The 21,079-nt window shown below is 40.7% G+C and overlaps 1 protein-coding gene across 3 annotated transcripts in view; it reads right to left on the bottom strand.

The window, feature by feature from the left end:
- Positions 1 to 21,079, bottom strand: part of ARID5B (AT-rich interaction domain 5B) — a 115,769-nt gene that overhangs the window by 6,042 nt on the left and 88,648 nt on the right. For all 3 annotated transcript variants that reach the window (XM_056494741.1, XM_056494742.1, XM_056494740.1), the window contains 2 exons: positions 16,111 to 16,208; positions 3,699 to 3,897 (listed from right to left, as the gene is read on the bottom strand). In XM_056494741.1, coding sequence (XP_056350716.1) covers positions 3,699 to 3,897; positions 16,111 to 16,208 — 297 coding nt within the window. The remainder of the gene's footprint in view (positions 1 to 3,698; positions 3,898 to 16,110; positions 16,209 to 21,079) is intronic.

Genomic DNA, 21,079 nt, shown 5'->3' on the forward strand with positions numbered 1-21,079 from the left:
CTGGAAATATTAAAAAATACACCATCCCTGTCAGAGTCACAACAAAGCATTCCAAAACAACAGATGTTTGTAACCTGATGAGAGGCTCTGGTGGCTTGATCGGATAGCTAAATGCTGAGGTTATATGCTCTTAAAATTAATTAGGTAAATACAGAGAAGCAGATTTCATTACACAAACAATAAGGCTATAGAAATTTCTCCTGCTAGCCAACTTCAGCCAAGAAAACCACACTATTCCTACGTTTTTCCTTCCCTAAAGTCTCTCTAGCATAGCTATCTTAAAATTCAGTGATCACACAGGAGATCATTCACACCCAGTTCTGCATTAAAGTGTGAAAATGACAGAAATGGCATACTAGAAATCCCTGTTGTAGGCAGGAAATCACTGCCACAGCTTAACTAGGACACACATTTTTTTATTAACGGATTAAAATGAAGTTGTCAACATTCAGTAAGTGTGTGTGCCGGCTATTACAAACATGGCTTTTATCTGTTCTCGTCAATGGGACCCTGGCTCGTTCTGCTCCCCCATTAATACAGCATGTGTGCACAATTCACACTATTCATCCCATTATGTAGCCAGCTGAACTGTGACCCGCAGAGGTCACCAGAGCATCCCATCTACGATCCAGCTGACTGACAGCCCTTTACAAAACTGCTGTCATTCTCCTCTGACATGTCATGGTAGAAGACAGTCACAAAACAGCAGCATTGTGTGACTCCTTTATTATTATTGTTTTCTTTCTTCCTTCATTGTAAAGATAAGACGCAGTGAGAAAGTTATCATCTAAATGCTGCTTTATGGTCTGTCACAGGAGCAGGGAATTGGAGACGGTCCTAACGAATCTAACGCTCTCAGAGATTTATTTCTTCACAGCTGCTTTTAAATATTCCTGTTTGGTTGGCCTATTAGTTAGTTCCTGTTAGTCATCCTAGCTTCTTCTTTTTGAACTCATAGCTGACTTTTGCAGCCAAATACCATCATTAGGTCCTTCACAAAGTACCATCGCTAGTCTCTTGAGCTTATAAAATTACAGGCAAATACCAGACAGATGAGCAAATCAGGGAGGAGAAAAAAAGAGAATCATACTTAATAACTGTACATTCTGCTCTTTGTTTCTGTTAAGCAATACTTTGATTGAAGTTTCAGCTATTGTGAGGAAATGTGCAGTCTAAGGCTAACAGCATTTCGTCTGGTGTCTTGTTACACTGACAATGTCATTGTGATGGCAGGAAAAAAGTGAAGAGCACAAAGGCAAATGCAATCCTAATAAATTAAAGTTATATTCTCTCCCTGCATACTTCTAATGGTGCATGAGTTGAACATGTAATTGAGACGACCTCACATTGGTAACTGGATTATGCTTTTCCAGCTCACAGTTTCCAGGCCACATGCAGAAATAGCTTAAGTGGTGGCTTGGCTGGGGATGTGCCTACACATTTGTGTGGTGGCTATAGGGCTCTCCCTCACAGGAATACCTCAATCACTGCTGTGCCTGGATGAGGGTCCAGAAATGGGGCTCCACTGCCAGGGCATGGCTGCAGTGCAAGAAACAAGCAACCTTCTGCCTGGCTCCAGCAGACCTGGATTTTTTTCCACCCAAAGGAGCTGAACATCTCCTGCCTGCTACCCCCGGTAAGTGCCACATCCTGGGCATGGAGCCCTCCATATGGCAAAACACAGATGAGTTCTGGAGCCCTACACCCACCCAGGGGTGAAGCATCCACTCTGCAGCTCCTTCACTGCTCAGGCTTTGTGTGATTACCGACCCATATCCTGACTGACATGGAGGTCAAGGTCCCTAGCAGCCTACCCAAACAGGGGCAGGACATGTCTTCCACCCCAGTCATAGAGGAGACATTAATTTTGCTGTAAAAGGTATCATTTTACAATAGGATACTGCCATAATTGCATATTTTTTTTGTCTTGTCTAGGCTCCCCACATTTCCAATGCTTAGGAAGCCTTCCTGCAAACCACACAAAAATAACTTCAGTTTAAACAGCAGGAAGTTTGAGATTGGGAACAACAAAAGCAAGGAAATTCAAAGTGTAGGCTGTTGCTCTGCTGCTGACTTGTTATGTTGGGCTTAGTAGCAGTGGTACAAATAGTGTATAATGTGTCTCCCTGATCCAAGACCTTCAATAAATAATCTGGGATGAAGGAATGACAAGGGAAAGGAGCACGAACTTTCACTTCTCTTTGCTTTGGGCAATTTTTCTTGCATCCTTCCAGTGACTGAAACATGCTTGTGCACTCTCCTCTCGATGTGTTGTTTTTTTGTTTTTTTTTTTCAATTTTACACAAACAGGGCTCCCCTACTTTAAAATTACAATGTAAGAACAAAAAGAGAGTCTTTCTGGGGAGTGCTCTTAAATTAGATATTAATGGTACTGTTGTTGAAAACATTAATTTTTCTTTGGATGGGGGATTAAATTGCCCTTGTAAGCCCAACTAAAGAGGCAGTAGCACACGAAACCCCAAATTTTCTGTTCTCAAAACTGAGTACATGGAATTTCAGAGGCATCTGTGTTTTACAGGTCCTGCATTGTTTTTCTAAAACAATGACGAGGAGGATTATTGATAACTGACTCAGTAAAATTTCCAAACAAGTTTAGAAACAGGACTTCTATACCTGCCAGACACAATGAAGTCAAAGGTGCAACCATAGTCTGCCAGACACATCATGTGTTTCAGCATTCTTTAAATGCTTACTTTCACTGCAACGCCTTGAAGGCTGCTGTGATCTGGCAGACCGAGACAGGAAAAGCAACATGTTTTGCAGGGGTTATGTGTGAGGAGCTTTACCACCTCCACATGCAGTGCAAGTGGGGCACAGGAGAGAGTGGGCAGATGTGCAAAGGAAGGTGCTTAAATAACTCTGGAGCAAAAACCCCATTGATTCTATATCACTTAACAACACTTGAAATTTGCAGACAAATATGAGTTCTACCATCAGTCTTATCCTTTGCTGTGAACATAAAATCTCTTCCACAGGGCTGTCCTATGCCTGCAAGTAAACTGGCTCTATGTGGAAACTGGGCCGGCCCATGTGAAGCAGAGAGACAAGATAGGAACTTATTATGTCTGAATAGGAACCTCAGCTGAAAGCTGCTTGGGAGAGGGAAGTTGATCCCAGGGTTTGGAAGATGGTTCCCTCAAAATGTGACCTTTTAGTTCAAAAAGAAACTTAGTATAATATAATAAAAATTCTAGGGAGCAATATGTTTTATCATAGTGGTGAATACATCTGTGAAGAGCTGATCCAGAGGTTACTGTAATAAAAATCAGCTGTGTCCAACAGTTACCACAGTATTATCAACAATATTAGAGGTTCCTGCACCCTATATTTAGATTAGGAAATTACTGTGGTAATTGTGTGGTTTCCCTTTGGCAGCTGCTGATCTGTTAATGGTGACCACTGTATAATACAATGAGCAGAACTGGTACTAGTCAGATCCAGAGTTTGGTCCTCTGCCGTCCCCACTGTGCAACATGGAGCAAACTGGTTGCCATTTGCAACCTAGCAAAATCCCAGCACAGAGTGTATCACAACAGCTGAATTTCCATTGTTGAGCAAACTAAAAGGCCAATTGGTTGGAATTCTCCAGTTTAAATTATATATTTTATCATCGGATTTCATGTGATTAAAGCTGTGCATTTTTAATTGAAAAACTGAAAAGCAGGGAAGCAACAGACCTCAGATGCATCTTGGGGTTTCTGTGAATTATCTTTTTCCTTCTTGCTCTTTTGGTTTTCATTTTTGATGCGTTTTGTTCCAGACACTTTTGTTTTCGCTTCACCCTCCTGGGAACTGTTATCCTGTTTTCGAGGTTTCACTGGAGGCAGTGGCTTATCTTCCTCTCCTTTAATAAATCTTTCATATGGCAGGATTAATCTAGGGGATTAAGGAACAAATAATTGATCAGGTTTTGCTGTTCTAGCAAAGACAAAAAAATGTATCTACTACGAGCAGTTTACTTAATAAATCCATTTTCTTCCATGCCATAAAAGCAACAGTTTAAACTCTGCATCTCTGAAAGTATAAATCCAAGTATAAGAAATCAATTTACTTGGCAAGATTATCACGTGGAATAAATTCAGTGGAGCTGGAGTTGATGTGGATTAGCTGTCTGTCAGTAACTTCGCAGTGGTTTGTGTGGCTACACCAATTTGTACCAGATGAGAATATCAGCCATTATGTTTTAGACTGATTTTAAAATAAAATCCACCATCTATTTTTATTTTCCTCCCCTACTTCAACACATGCAGCAAGCCCCAGGAAAACACCTACAAAGCCACAGCAGACTTGGTAACAGCTACATAATTTCCAGGCTGCCGGTTCCTGACTTACAAGGGTGAGTGCCAGGAATGTGGCAGGGGCCAGGAGAGCTGGGCTGCAGAAACCCTACGGGGTGGGCACAGCACCCGCCCTGCCGCCACCAGCACCAGCCCAGCCTCACCCACGCAAGGCATCGGCAGCGACAGTCACTACACCCCCTCCGCCTTTTTTAAAGAAGAAGGGGAGAGGAGAATAGTTAAATATGAAGGAGTTCTTCACTGTGGAGCTGTCTGCCACAAAGTGCATGAAATCACCTTAAAAACACAAGGAAGAAACACAAACAAAAAATATCCTCCCCTGAAAGCATCAAACACAGAGTTTTTTAATCTGTTTTCCCTTTGCAATTCTTGATCTGAAAGGAAAAATAACTGATATAATTAAAAAGGATGGATTGCATTACAACCTAAGTTTCAACTTCAGTGATTAAAGTATTTATAATGCATTTTAGTATGATTAATGACTCATTGTGGGATTAATATAAAACTCAGACTTTAAAAATATGAACACTAATACAACAAACATAATTTGTTAAAAAAAACCAAGCTGACTCTATGAAGAAAATGTACTTTACTTATAAACAACATAAATCTACTCAAATATCAGGAATCCTTAATTATCTTTAATCTAAGACTCCAAGGCAGAAACCTCTTTGGTTCAGATATTTGTTTGTTATCCTAGAATCAGCTTCTAAGCATGCAATTTTGATTTACATACTTAGATGTTCAAACACAGTTTGGGCTTAAGAAAGCAGAATTAGATTGTTCGTGATCATAATATTTTACATTTTAATAAAATACAACATAAATTATGTTAAAATATAAACCTAATTTATGCTATATTAGAAACAAAATTCATTAACTGAGCATGCTCTGACATGGTATGTGCAAAGAGGCGTGAATAATACTTTCTAGCCCTGAATTTGGCAGAGCTCCAGTAATGAAGCTAAGCAGAGCCCACAGGGAATATTCATCTTCAGATCCCATTACAGACTGAGTTTAAACATGTTACAGCTGCTAAAACTGGAAACTGCTCCCTCTATGCAAACTTTTCAAAATAATATGTAGTTGCCAAATACCTGATTCCCACTGTAATATTATAGGTAATGTTTATATAATAAAAAGCATAACTAAGCAGAAGAAGAAAAAAAATAATCCTGTTCATACTTGAGCGTGCCACATTTCACTTGCAAAGCACAAATATTGGTGAAAACACCAAATTCCTCCCCGTGCTGCACAAAGCACTTTGGACTTCGCTTAAGAGGCAAGGCTGGGTTTCACACAGGGCAGTGCCGAGGCTGCTCTGCCATGTGTTAAGTACTTAAAGTCACTTTTAATAAAAACACATTTTATTACAGTAATTGTTAGCACTGCAAGGAGAGTGTTTGACTTTGTTTTGTTTCCATGGGAACGCGTCACCCATTAAAAATGTACATATTCCATCCATAAAGGTTTCAGATGCTGTCCGGTGCCTCATGGGAGACAGAGATGCTCCCAGCCCCCCAGTAAGGAACAAGCCTTACCCTGGAAGATGCAGAGTGATTAACCCAGTGGTTACAGCCGGGCCAGGAGCAAGGCTGGGGCCAAAGTGATTAATCACTGCACACGTGCTCTCTGCTGAGCCATGCAGGGTAACGCAGGACCCAAACTCCTCCTCCTCCTGCCTCTGCTCCTCACCAGAAAATTAGCTTGGGTGCTAATTAGTACTGTGGCTTAAATTTCCTTTTCTGATCTTAAGGGTTCATGTGGGAGTACAAGGTTTTCATTTTAGTTATTTTTCACTGAGCTCAGCAGTTGGCAGGCCGACAGCAGTAAAAATACATTTCACATAGCCGGTCAGTGGCCTGGAGCCAGTGGCAGGAAATCTGGAATTAAATGTTTCGTGTATTGAGGAGGCGGCATGACTAAGGTAAAACTAAGTCAAAACACAAGGATAGCTTGTTCTAGGATTTTCCCCTCCTCGTTTCAAAGGAGGGCTGACTGAGGTGGCTTTTGGGGGTGGCTGGCAAGGAGCCGGGCAGGAACGCGGGCTGCGAGACCCCAGGGAGGAGCGCCAAGCTGAGCAACACCAGCAATTGCCTCTTCACGTAGAGATTTCCTTCGGTTGCAATTTTCACTGAATGTTTTTTCAGTTATCCTGTCATGGTACAACACAATTACCCACAGGATATGATCTTATCATTTGATTATTAGAAGTTTTTATAGCACAGGAGTAATAAAACTAATACAGCTCTCACAACATGTAAGCAGCCGGCTCACATGCCATGAAAGCAGCTGGCTTAGCCAATTTAAGGTCAATATTGCCCAACACCGGAAGAATGCAATCTGCCGTTAGCCAAATAGTTTAGCAGAATGTGACATGACTGAAACCAGCACAAGATTTTTTTTTTTTTTATTAAATATTTGCAGTGCAGGTAAGATTTAATCAATCTTTGCACAAGAAGAGGTAAAGACAACATCCAAAAAACTGGATCCAGATACCTCAAGTGTATCGTATGTTGGAAACAACAATTATGTTTTCAGTCACTTTGAACTGTGGCTGTACTTCCCGACAGGGGGAAGTATAAAAGTACTCATAAAAAAAGGGAAAGAGAGGGAATATTTCGTGGTCTAAAGAATATTTACTTGTAAAGCCTGGGAAAAGACCAAATAAAAGGGTCTTTATCATGATTAAGATTCCAATATTAAGATTAATAAAATGTATTATTTATAAGTCAATTAACATAAATAGAATATGTAAGCACTAGTGTATTAAAAAAATCTTTCCACAGGCAGCAGATTTTTAGCAGCATGAGGGTTTTTTTTTTTTCCTGGAATAATACAAGAATAACATTTTCCAGCCAAGAGCAGAAACAGTAGGGGAGTCTTTGCCATCACAGGGCTTCTTATTAAATTCAGTCACTGTGAAAAGCCAGTCTTTTTCCTTTTCTTCCTTTTAATTTTTTTTTTTAAATAAAGACAACTTAAAATCAACACAAGTTATATTAACAAATCACTACTATACTAATTCTGATTTATTACAATCAGCAATATTAAGTTCAATCACGTATAAACTGCTACCCACAAAAAGATTTTCCTTTAGTAAGTCCTGAATTAAATAATGGTGCAGTGTACTGAGTTTTCAGATCTGCATCATCTGATATTATGAAAAATTCAATGTACTTCTCTGCAGCAGATGTCAGAGGTCAGAAAATCTATTACAGTAATGTAAGTAAGCTGGCTTTCTGCCAACCTTTTTTTAAAAAACACTGAAGAAGATAATTTTATATTTACAAATTCTAAAATCCTCCAGGGACTGAATCTCTTTCCCAGCAAAAAGCAGAAACTTCACATTAGAGAAATGTATTTCACAGTATATCAAACATGTCTTCATCATTAGCATTTCATAAAAAGAAAAAATAAAAGCCCTTAATCTTTATTAGTCAACATTTTTTTCCCAGCTACAGAACTAAAAATACGAGTTCTCATCTGAGCCAGTAACCACTACATGTATTGATTATGCAAAATGAATGACTTTTTTGGCCTGACTCTGCTTCACAGGACACATGAGAGCACATCTATTTATAGGCATGATAAAAAAAAATAGCTATAATAATGCAAAGGATCTGACCAGCCCAGAAAGAGGAAGGAAATCAAATGTTAAGGCTGCCAGTTTCCTCTTTAATTCTCCCTACTGTGTATGGATATGAGGGGCTCTGATGCTGGAGAGGAACCATATGCCCAGGACACACACCGTGATGGAGGGAAGGAAGCAGCTCAGCACAAACCCCACAACATTTTTTTGTGTCACTGTTTCAGTGTTTACTTTTTGTTTTCTTTCTGGCAGAATAAAATATTTCAGCATGTCTCCTATTGACATCATTGTACTTTCTCCAGGGATCCAAGCCCAACATAAAATAGGATGCATTGGAGCCTCTGAGCCACAAGAATAATCTTGGAAGGCCTTAAAATACCAAAGTCCACTCCTTGGGAGATGTTGCCCCATTCACATGCTTGGCCAGGTTAACGAGACTAATTGCAACAGAAATGGAAAACGATTTAAATTTGCTCCACCAAATGACTACAGCAACCAGTTAACCCATGGAACTCACTGCTAATGGATATCTTGGGGCCAAGGGATTAGTGAGATTATGCAAGGATTAGATGCTAATGTAAATCATGAGAACATTAAGCTGTTAGAGCTTCAAAAATGCTGAAAAGGGACAGGCAATAGGTCTCTTTAGTGGTAGGAGTTTGGAAAATGCTTTTCTCCTGAGCATGTAAGGCCATGGTGGCTCCAACTCCTTCCTCTGCAGGCACTACCAGACCTGGGGTTCAAGACAGCTGATTTTTTCAGTCCCAGAGGGCACACATCTACTCCAGAATGTCCTCACAGCAGCCAGGCAGAGCTGCCTGCAGCCCCTGCAGCCAGAGGGTCTGAGTGCAAGGCTGGGACAGCCCCTGTGGTGAAAACAGACCCCTATCAGTAACCTCGGTGAGAGATACCTCTTTTCCCCTAAAAAGTCAGTGGCAAAACATTTGGCTGTTTTAAGGGACCAGGAGGAATTCCTGAGCTCTGATCCCAAGAGAAGTCTTGTCTTTTTTACCCTGTTGCTTTTTAAAAGGATAGATCTTAGAGCACTGGTCCAGTGTAGGCAAGGGAAATAAGGGAAACCTTCAGCAATAATCAGTTAGTGAGGACAGCCAGGAGCAGGAGGCAGCTCTCCTGGGTACTAGTGACACACTCCCAGCAAAGAGGGGAGAGGAATAACCCAAACTTAAGCTCTCAGCTTGTTTCCCACAATGGGACTATAAAATACACTGAGGAAATGAAGCAGTGTGTTCCTGAAGTCTGATTTCCCTGGATTGCATTGTACAATGCAGGGGTTATGAAAAGAAGCCTCATGTGCTCTTGTGCAGAACACAATAGCAATGGCGTTATTTGAATTTGTCTGAAGCACAAAACTAGCACATATTTTGTCAGCAAAGACAAAATATGCTGGAGCTCAATTTTCTTTCCAAAGAACTTTAGTTCCTTAAGAAATGGCTCTTTCATCCTTTAGATGACAACTTTCCTCACAGCCCACTGGGAGTGCTGGTGGGTAATGAGAATGGCTTACTGCTGAAAGGTGTGAACAGTGCTACTCTAAGAGAATTCAAAGACACTTTGTTTTAAGTAAACTGGAAATTAGAGACATTACAAACACAGCTGTTGATTTAGCTGCACAGCCCAGTGAAGCAAGCTCAGGCACTCTTGATCCTAGGGCTCAGCAGGGGAGATGAACAACTTCAGTCTTTTCCCTTTGGTGCAGATTTACTGCATGGAAAAGAGTCAAAGGAAGCGTGGTGGGCACAGAGCAACTTCCCCAGATCACTCTACTGAAACCACTACAAGAGTCTGTTTTGCCCATATTCATCATTTCTGCATCTCAAGGCAAACATGCATTTTGTTCGGTATGTCCACAAAGTCCCTGCAATGCTCGGTCCCTATGCTCAGAACAAGCTTACAGATACCATTTTACATTGCCTGTCGGGTGCAGGTCTCCTGGCACGACTCCAAAATCTGGCTGACTCCCTGGGAGCTCTGAGTTACATCTATATTGCAGAAAGCTGAACAAACTAGGGGCATTCTCTTCCATGTTAACAAAATCCTGAAGAACAAGGTGGAGATTCCCAGCATCACTGGGCAATCTGAGGGAAAAGATCTTACTTGGTCTTTACTCATTGCAGAAGAGAACGGCACACCTCCCACTGTGCAGCACTCTTCAGGGCCAACTCAGCTCCCAGCAAGGAAAAGGGGCTTGTCCCCTTGTTTCGAGTCTGCCCCTGCTCCTGGATGTCAAGAAATGAGATTGCCGCGCGTGGCACTGAGCTGGAGTGCCGGGACCCCAAAGCTCTGGGCGCTGCAGGGCCTCAGCACCCAGGAAGCGCCAAGGCACGGGCCTGCCCCTCTGCCCAGGCAGCACACAGCACAAACGCTGCTGGGACAAACTCCTGGCTGAAAGGAAGAATATAGGTGGGAAAACAATTCCCCACCAGGAGAGAGATCATCTGCTTGCACGCGCTTAAAGGCATTGCCTGACCGCCCAGCACTCTGCACTCCTGCTGACTCTAATGCTTGCTGGCCAGTAAGTCGCTGAGGCTGAAACCCCAGAAATTTTGAAAATAAATGCATGTTCTCAGATGTTTTGAAAGGACAGCTAGGGATCTGTTTTAATGCTAAACAATTACATTCCTCTGTCATCTGATACTTTTTAAATTTTGGGGAGGGGGAAAGCTTTCTGAATTTTCAATAGTTCCTTTGTTAAAGCATCTGTTACTCACATAATTGAAAAGATGTTTGTTCAGTGGTATGCTTGAAAGTACAGTTATTTAATCTTAATGATAAAGCCCTGAGGGCAGAAAATCCTAAGTAGAAACCTCTTGTTATTTATCAAAAAGAAAAAAAATCCCAAACCAAAAACCTAGGAAAATAAAGAGAGAACTGAGACACCTCATCTATCTTCAGGCTTAAATTTGTGCTTGATGGAAAACTATGGAGACAATTTGCAACTTGCAAAGTTTTCTGGGAGCCTGGGACCAGCTAAAGTGTGAGGGGGGCAGGGAAGTGGGGTGAAGACAAAAATAAAACAAGAAAACTGTTGCTTGGCAAGTTTTTTTTTTTTGGGGTAAACAAAGAGCTAGTTGTAGTTTACAGCATGACATAACATTTGATTAATTTTTGCCTGGGGATGTTTTCACACTTAACAGCACAAATCAAAACCTTCTATTAATTACAATGTGTATAAAAAGATAACCATAACCAACTTCATGCAGATGCTATACTAGTCTACTACTTTTTGCTCCCTCTAACGGCTGGCTGTTTTTTCCTGCAAAATTCCACTGAAATGCTTACATGTTATGAAAGTTATCCAAACGCTTTAGAAAACCAAACAGCATTTGCATGAAACACAGGGTTCTCCTGCATATTGAATTACTGCACAATATCCTCAGGGTAGACAGACTGGTAGATGGCTATTAAAGGGAAACCGTATAAGGGACCTATTTTGACCTGACTTGTGTTTCTGATCATATATAATTTTTATGTGAGAGATTTAGAACGAAAAATGGCAGAATGGGCTCTGAACTGCACAAGACACTGCATCTCCTGAAGTTTAGTCCCCTGGTAGATGTGCAGGGTTCTCTGCAAGTGCCCAGGGGCCACATTCACAGCCAGAATAAAACCCTCTGCAGGTCAGTGACCGAAGTGTGGACACAAACACCCTGCCCTGCTGTGAAAACTACAACCCATCTCACCTACCTGCTCCTCCTCAAGTTCCAGGTGGCTATGTTTCTGCAGAATACTTCCCCACTCAGCTGCCTTAATCTTGTGAGAGCACAAGGCCTAAAAGGTCCCTCTCCCAGCTGTGTCTAACCAGCACAGATCCGTTTTCAAAATGCTAGTAACTTGTGAGGTCCAGCACAGGAGACATGCTGCTGAAGAGCAGGACTTGGACTTGGGGTTCTCTGGGTCCATCCTTGCTGGAGACCCCAAGAGAGCCCAGCTTCCTGAAGCTCTGTGGTACCATCCAGCTGCCTGCCATGATGCCTTCCTACTGCAACATGTCTGTCCACCAGAGAAGCCAAGGAGAGTTACTGCATGCCATTGTACACCACAATCCCCCAGCACATGTGTGTTTGTGCACAGCTTGTGCACAGTACTTGCTCTGGAGGAAACCAAGATGAATCACAGCCAGACTTAGAGACCGAAAAAGGTCCCAACAGGTAATTACTAGTATTTCTGTTTTGTTCAATGTATTTTATTTGGAACTTTTTTTTACCTTGCCAACTAGCAGGTTGGGTTTTTTGGTTTGGGGTTGGTTTTGTTTCTTATTTTGGGAAGGGGGGAGGGGGGGAGGAGGAGGGAGCAGTGGTGTAATATTTACAAAAAATCCCTAACAACATCATCAGCACTGCAGAAACACAGCCTACTGCTCATGCCAGAAAGTTAAAGCTGCTGATCATGTGTTTCGTGTAAAAGCGAAAAGAAACCTCAAACTCTGCATGCAAAAACCACATCTGCATTATTAGGGGAAGACAGCATGGAGCAGAGTGCTTCGCAGAAAAGTAGCTGTTTCTGAGGGTTTCTTGATAAGAGAGAAAGAGATGTAGGGTACTGACAAGGGCTCTAAGAGTTTCATGGGAACGGTGCAGGCTGAATCAGCTCACAGCAACCACACATGCCTCTGGCTTTCTGTGATCATGAAAGGGAAGTGCATTAGAGGAACATAAATGAAGAAAGTAATGACGAAAACAACACCTTATAAGCTCCATATGGTCCAGGTCGTGCACAGAGCATCAGTCCCACGATGGGAAAACATTAATGCTTTTTTATATTGGTAATTATCTGTAACATGAGCAATTAAGTACAGTACTAACAGACTATATCCAAGAGGCTGGTATTAATATTAAAAACTGACAGAGATGAATAGGTTTGGAAGGAAAACTAGGCTGACAAAGGCATTTTTATGAAGTGCTTGGGCCTATTTGGAATAACCCAATCAGAGGCACGTCCAGACCAGCCATGACAATAACACATTCCCTGGTATTATATGATGCCCGCTACGCTTTAAATAAAAATACCCATTGCTTCTACTCAGAAACCTTCACTTTCATTATTACACTCATTAATAAAACAGAAGTTGTCTAACTAATATACAAATAATACTTACTGAAACACTGGAAGCCTTGCTTTATTCTGAAATGAAAACAATTACTAGAAACGTGAACTGTATTAATGATAAATGAATCAGATGAAAATACACACGAAACCTTTCTTTCCCTTTTACCTGAGAAATAAAGAAAACACTGCCCCAGCTGAAGAACTCTACCTACCTATAGCACACCAGAAGCTACCACCACAAGCCCTGCTCCAAACAGCAGGGTGCAGAACAATACACTCCCCAAGACCTTTAAAATCTGGCTTTGTTCCAGCTTTTGCCATCCTCTGTACCATGAATCTGCAGCCACATGGTAGTTTTGCAGAGGTTATAAACACCTTTAGAGAAAGCAGTATTTCTTCACTGGATTTGGCAGACGGAGAGACAGTTTTGCCCTCTCCAATGCTTGTATTTTTTGTTTGGGTTTTTTTGCTTGTTTGTTTGGTTGTTGTTAATGGAGCTTTTCTTCCTGTCTCTCTTTTTGGCCTTTGAAATTGTGTATAAAAACTCTACCTTTCAAAGTGGAACAGGAGAGAGCAGGAAGGAGGGATGGCAATGCCTGAATTGGGACATATATAACATTCCACTCCTCAGCATCCTAAGGATGTCACTGAAAGGCGGCTGCCACCTGAACAGCCTTGATACACTAAAGCTGATGCAAACAGCCAGTAACTTCTCTGGGGAGAGAGATGCCCTTGAGTTGCCCAGTTGCAGAGATGAATGGCAAGGCTAATTTGAACATCAGCAGGGCCAGCGAAGTCAGGGAACTGCCTGTTCTGCCTCCAGTAAGGAAGGAAAGGCCAGTGGGATTCAGAAAAGAAAAAACAGGAGATTTACTCAGCATTTGTTTTCCAGTTTAATTCAATTTCCAGTTTAGCTGTACAGCTGTAGAGTTTCAAGTTTGAAAATGTATGTGTGTCCTGAATCATGAGTGTGTGTATTCTTGCACTGCAGTTCTAGTTTTAGATTAAATGTCATCTGAGCTCTCTGCCTATAATGAGCATTACGTTTACAGGTGCTGTAGTTAGAATTACCAGCTGAAACAAACCATGACAATTTAATTTACTTTTTTTCAAGTCTGGGCTTAATACAGCTTTCCTGTGGTGGAAAAGAAGCATTTAACACGAGAAAAGTAGAGACTGGATGAGTTACTGAGGTTTTTTCTATACATGTTTTGGTTTTTCAGACCGGATTTAGTGGAGAACATTTTAGGTAAGCTCAGGGCTAATCTAAAAGTCCTGTAAGATTTTTTTTCCCAAATGCCATCGTTTGATAGTCTGCCAGGGATGAGGAAAATTATGTGCTGCCTCATATCAGACCTAACCCAGAACTACATGATAGACTGGCATCCATGAACTCAGATTTGAGTTCTTCAGTGTATTAAGACAAATCTAACCATGAACTAGAACACTCCTTGGACCAGGTCGACTCAAGCAGAACTGCTTTTGATAGCCCGGAAAGGCTTTTCAATCTGCAAGGCATCAGGAGTCTGCTCAGGTTTTCCAAGTGAGCACAATGGGTTTTCTGGCACTTCAGAGCATACTCAGGAAACTGCTGAGTCAGTCACACACAATGCAATACCACACTCTATGCATGGGAGTGCAGTGCAAGGCTTTTCACATATTAAAAAAACCCCAAACCACTAGCATTGAACATTGTCAGGAAAGCAGAAGAGAGAGATGGGCTCATGGAATATTTGTGAATGGCTCATTAATTTTTCCACAACTACAAGAGATGTACTCTCTCCATGACTCTAGGCTTTCAGCAATGCTCCCTCTGCAACCCAAACCCACAGAGACCTAATACTTCTGTGTGCCTGAGTCTCCTCTGTCAAATAACATCCCACACAGAACATCTGGCAAGGGAAAAGCCAGACTGCCAGTTGGAAACCCATCAGCTGGCTTGGGTGCAAGAGGAAGCTCTGAGACTCCCAGGGCTATAACGATGGGGGTGGAAGAGCTGAATACCCACAATCTGATGAGTGAATAAAACAATCTATAACATTTTTCTGCAACATGAGGGCAGGGAAAAGCCCCATCTGACATGCACAGCAACTCACTCACTTCACTCAGTTGCTTGGCTCAATATCCAGAAAGCTTCTAACATCTAACATGCAACTCCTCTGTGCATCGAAGCCCTTCTTCTGGAGATGTCCCCTGTAAATGAGCATGATCAAATCTCCTACCCTTCATGAGGAGAGAAACTGCCCACTCAACACAGCTCTGCTGTGCCATCCTCTGCACAGGCAAGTACAAGGCTCCTTCCTGAGCCCAGCAAAGTGACTTGTTTATGCCCAGGAACAAGAGACTGAATTTTACTTATCTGAGCTGAAAATTGCTGAGCTTTTATTCACATTTACTTGTCTAAGAAAAAAACCAAAAAACCAACAAAAAACAGAAAAAAAAAAACCCAACCAAGGATAAAAGAAAAAAAGGAAAGAAAAAGCCCCAAGAGTTGTTTCTAAAAACCAAATCAAAACAACATTCCAGCTACAGTGTTTTATTCAATGTGTGCTGGCTTCACAAGCCCTGGAAGTTATTATCTACATGGGAAGAATAAGAATTCAACAGTTCTGACCAGCAACAATGGCTGCAGAGAAAGAGTGTTTGGCAGCAGCTCACAGGCAGGGAGTAGGGAAGGAATGCCACGAAGAAGAGGAATGCAATGCTCAGCACGACCTACAACATTAACAGCACCCGGCATTATGGGCCACCCCAATATTTTCATCAAAATAACAATTTGCTTAATTGGTATTTCTAAAAAATGATAGAGGAAAAATGTTTGCATTGATTAGCTGCTATTTCTTGTTTTCCTTGAGTATGTTTACCTCAATTCTTCAGTTTCTTTACTGGAAAGATGTTGCAAAAATTAAGATCTATACCAAAGAAAAATCAGATGCTTTAATTTATTTAGTCAATGGAGACAGACACTCTGGTTTAAATTACAATGGATTATCTGACTAAACTTGGGGAAATATTTACTAAATCTTTAAGATGACTCTCTATCTTTTTCTCTAATTCTTTTTAAAATGCTTTGAAAGCTTTTTAAATTAATTTTTTCATTATTAAACAAGCATTTCAGATTTGTTATCTTACCTTTCATAATGTCTGCGAGTACATGTAGCAGCACTTGTGCTTCCAGGGTTACCACCTAATTCATCATAAATATGTTTCCATTGTCGTCGGGCTGTTATCTGTAAAAATGGCAATGGAAAATTTAATCTTGCATCTTTACAGATTCTACAGCATTTGAGTTCACAAAAACAAATGCACGTATGACACTTTCAGAACAGCATGTACTGCAATCACTATAAAATCCCCTACAGAATATATAGAGTACACAGTGCTTTGGGGGATTTTTTTTTTTTCTGGTAAGTTAACACTATCTATTTTCTTTCTCTCTAAAATGGAGTGATCTGACTGATTCATTATCAAGTCACAAGCAGTACAGACTCACAAAAGAGAATCTCAATCAATACCAGGTCATTAACCAAGAGAAGTTATGCAGACAAATCCCACAGTGAATTATGAAAACGAAGCTCAAACCATACTCAGCACAAATAATAATTACATAGTTATTTTAACTGAATTAGAGAAAATAAATCTGGTGCAAAACTCAAATCCACTACAGAATTCTGTAAATCCACAAAACCATAGTCTATAACTATGTATGTTACAAGCTGTTTATTTTTATCCATTTATATCTGAAAAATATATAGATTAAATACTAATGAAATCCTAACATACTCCAATGTTAATATCTGAGTTGTGTACTTCATTGGATCATGCTGATGAAAAGAAACATCTTGTAACATACTGAGTTGCAAACCATGGTTCTGTTTCTTTTTTTTTTTTTGGTACGGAAATTAGGATTATACAGAATAACAGATGGAAGACCTGGCAAAAGGATTGTTTCTGAATACCACTTCATTATTTTATATATTCTGCTATATTTAAAACAGGAAGAGAAACAGTAATAGGACAAGCACAACGTATCACCACTGTTTGCCTGCAGCTCATAAAGAAGGCCAGTAGAAAACTGTGGGGGCAATTTGGAGAGAATTTTGTCATTTGCTGTGGAATGCCGTGGATTTTAATGTATTCAGCCCTGGAGGCTTCTCTGGAGTTACCCACAGAGCAGTCAATGGCATTTACTGAGGAACTAAAGGCAGCAATCAGAAGAGAACAAATATTACAACTTGCAATCTGAGGCCTGTAATTTTAATCTAAACAAGAGGAGATAGCTACCATCATTAAATATTACAGAGTAAGAGGTGTTTCTGTTTTGCTTAATATAAAGGGAAAACCCTTTTTTTGCATAAATTATTCTCCAAAGCCAAAAGCATGGCTGGAGTCTTATAATTTGATAACAATTTCTCAAAATTTATTGTTTGGAGAGTTCTCCAGAAAACAGCAGTAGCTTTAACTCACTATTAGCACCTGAGCATAGTTTGCATATATAGACACTTCAGGGGGAAAAAAATAAGTTTTATCTTAGACCTTATATAAAGCTAAATGAACTGACTTCATTCACTAATTTTATTTTCCATCTTTTATAGTAAACCCAAAGATTACCAGCACAAGGATTCAAGCAATTCAAGGATAAATTCCGCACGTGCAAATTATTTAAATATAAACAAACACTCATCTAATGGTAAGGTTCATCCTAAGTCTGTTTTGTTTCAGTTCTTATGCTGTCTCTTCCCCAGGCTACCCACACTTCTTACTATTACTACTAAAGTGCTTGAAGAACCAGAGTCCTAATGAGCCATAAAGAACATCACATCCTGAGAATATGAATGGATGCTCCTTATGCAACCCAAAAAATCAAATAAGAGTTGGATCAAGTATCCTGCTGTGAAGGAATGCCTGCATGGGAAGCTAACCTCTGCCTCCAACATTCCACCAGTCTTCAGGACCAGAAGAGAGGACAGAGGCGTGGCCAGACAGTCCTTGCCTTCTTGGAGCTCCCAAAAAATCATAGATTCCTTGAGGGCTGCTGCAAGCAAACCTCTGTCAGGCTCATGAATGGGGGAATGAAGGTGCACAAAGCTGCTCTGGGGTCTGTCAAGCTGCTCTGGCCCTCTGACAAGCACAACCTGCCTGGGCTTGCAAGGCTGTCCAGAACTTAAAGTCTTGGCTAAGAACAGTGATGCTGTGCAGAAACTTTAAATTAAAGCCAAGGATTAGTTAGAAGGAGGACTACTGTAAATCCCCCTTATAAACATCGTGATGTGACTAAGAAGCACGGTCTCCATTTTCAAAAGGAAAACTTTAGAGCCTTAGTCTCATTTACCAAGAGCTGACTCAAGAGTTGATAGTCAAGCTGGAACACTAGTAAATATAACTAAGGGAAAAAGTGAATCCCTTTGAAGTCCACGGATAGTTTTTCATATCTTTTTTATAAACTGCTTAGAATAATAGTATTTTCACAAACATTTGCCCAGCTTTATCCAATTCTACATCTGCAATGGACCAGAGCTCCCTGGCAGTTAACTGAGTTGTGCCTTCTTACAGACAGAGTTTAAATTTGATATTCCCTGAAACAATTGTTATTCTAAGCCTAAGGTTGAGTTTTCCCTGCTCTGGAAAGTTTATTTTTTATGCTTAATAAACTTCAAAGGACTAAAGGAACTGATTAATTATATCCTTAAACAATCTGAACAAAAAGCTCCACTGAGGAAACTCCACTGTTGTCATGCAGGGCAGGACTGCTCAAGCTGGATGTCCCTGCCGACCATATCCAAGTTGAGGACTACCTTCCTTTCTCATACAAGCTCTTCCCAACCACCTCAGTGATCAAACTTCCCAAGGAGTCAGGACAGAGTAATGCTTGGCAATGCTTTGCTTATGGTTGTGGTCGCTACCAAAAATGTCTGCCACTGCTGCTTTATTTTTCTGACTTGCTTTTCCCTTATTCTCTATAGCAATCACATCACTTCCAGTGCCTGCCACATTTCTGGAAGTGCAGGATGGTCCAGGCTTACCCATTAACTGAGGTGATTTCACAGGCCAGTGTCATCTCTGACACCTTCACATTCCAGTGCAGGCTTTAGCTTTAAAGTGGCCTTCTGGTTGCAGAACCCTCCCGCAATTTGCTCCAACCTACAGCTTCAAAATCCTTATGCTGGGGCCACTGGAAGCCTTTGAAAACCTCTGTGACATCTTTCCCAACCAGGAGAAATCAGAATTAAGCAAAGAGATTGGTCTGTCCAGGGACATAAGAGCAGAACTGATCTGGTTCCTGTAATACAGTATTATGCAGTGACTGGTACTCAAGAAAAAACAAATAAAAGCAATGATCTTATCTATAAAAGCAGAAAACTGTTTACAAACATGCTTTTAATGGTATCTTATGCTTTGAGAAATCTTAAGGTCTTCAGCACTGCAATCCTAGCTCCCAGCTCCCTTCCTTGTGAAAGGCTTCTTATTTCCTGCTGCAAACATAATGGGGGATTTTCTGATCAGGGTACATTATGTTCACAGCTCTCTTCAGAGCTCTGGGTATTAGTTCTGTATGAAAAAAACCCAGTTAGCTTTGCATTCCACTGATATACCAGTTTCTTTGGGCCTGCCCTGACACAGGACTGATGTATATGTCAATCGCTAATTTTTATAAACTAAAGCACTTTATTGTTGCTTCCAGGAGGCAGCAGCTAAATGGGATCCCACTGACCTTTGGCAAAACCTAACCTGCTACATACTGAAGGTTAAGCTCCACCTAATTTTCTTTTTATCCTTTATCTTTCTAAGACATCTCCAGGTAGAGTCCATTCAGCAGCACAGCCTTCTGCAAACATGCCAAGACACTCCTTTTATGTTGGCTCAAAAGGAAAAATGCTACTTCATAATTTGCCAAGAACAACTCTTTAGGTAAATCCTGGAAGCCTCCCATCTATGAACTTCTGCACCTTTTACTCACTTGACTTAGGGTGATTGAGAAAATTCCAGGCAAGGGCTGTTAAATGCCACTGGAGCTGAGCCCCCTACAACATGGCATTGTTCCGTACTTCATCCAGCGATTTGGGGACATTGTAGATCATTCATACTGTGATGGTCTGCTATAGAGAGTGCTTTCCAATTACTCCTATTACTAGCATCAAAGATGCTTATCCCACATACCTTTGTTTAAGAGAAATATGATTCCACCAACTACACAGAGACAGCTTCATCTCTTGAAGTCTTAAACCAGTTTCTATGGATTGCTGTTTTTATTAGGCCTGTATTATGTTCAAAAACAAGTACAAGGGAGTGTGGTATCACACAGTTATAGATGATAACTAACTAAGAATTAGTAATCAAATGGAGGAGAAATGACTCTCATAAGTACTCTAAATGGAGAGCACTTAAATATGACACACAATCATGACTTGACACTATTAGATATCCCGTATGTATATCCCATATGCAAAGGTCATGCCCTCTATCAAGCCTCACTGGATCCATTCCCCCGGGGAAAAGTCAGATGGCTAAGAAAGTTGTTCTCTGCCTCTCAAGTTCAATCCCTGCCTGTTCTCAGTCACTTTTAGATCCTTAACTGACAGGACTGGACTCAAAAATATTGCAAAAATCTATGCATCTGTGCAGAAGGTGAAAAACGCCGTACATGACCTATGCTTGTTTCTCAGTAATGTTTTTTAGACGGCATCTATATATGAACAAAGTGGACAAGGCAGTGGATAAAATTAAAAATGGGCAGACTGTAATTCTTCTGCCAAATAAAAGAATGTAAAGTTTGCAACTGCTTTAACCGGGAATGTTTCTGTGCTTGTAAAAAAATTGTCATCTGACCACTTTAAGTTACCATGTGTCACTTCAAGCAATCTTTTATCTGTTTCCTGTTCATAAAATGGCTGTCACATGTTAAAGTCAAGTATCTACTTTTAAATATTATTTTCTTTACAATACTTCCAAGAGAAAAGATCTATTTCTATCTCAATGCACAAACCAGAAACATGTGAAATTTTAAAACCAATTAAAGATGATGAAACCCTTGTAATGATTTGCTCAGGTCAGATGGAAGTGGCCATAGAGATAAATGTAGATTAAACAGGGCAGGTTTGAG

Source organism: Oenanthe melanoleuca, chromosome 6 (genome assembly GCF_029582105.1).
Source record: "Oenanthe melanoleuca isolate GR-GAL-2019-014 chromosome 6, OMel1.0, whole genome shotgun sequence".
Lineage (NCBI taxonomy): Eukaryota > Metazoa > Chordata > Aves > Passeriformes > Muscicapidae > Oenanthe > Oenanthe melanoleuca.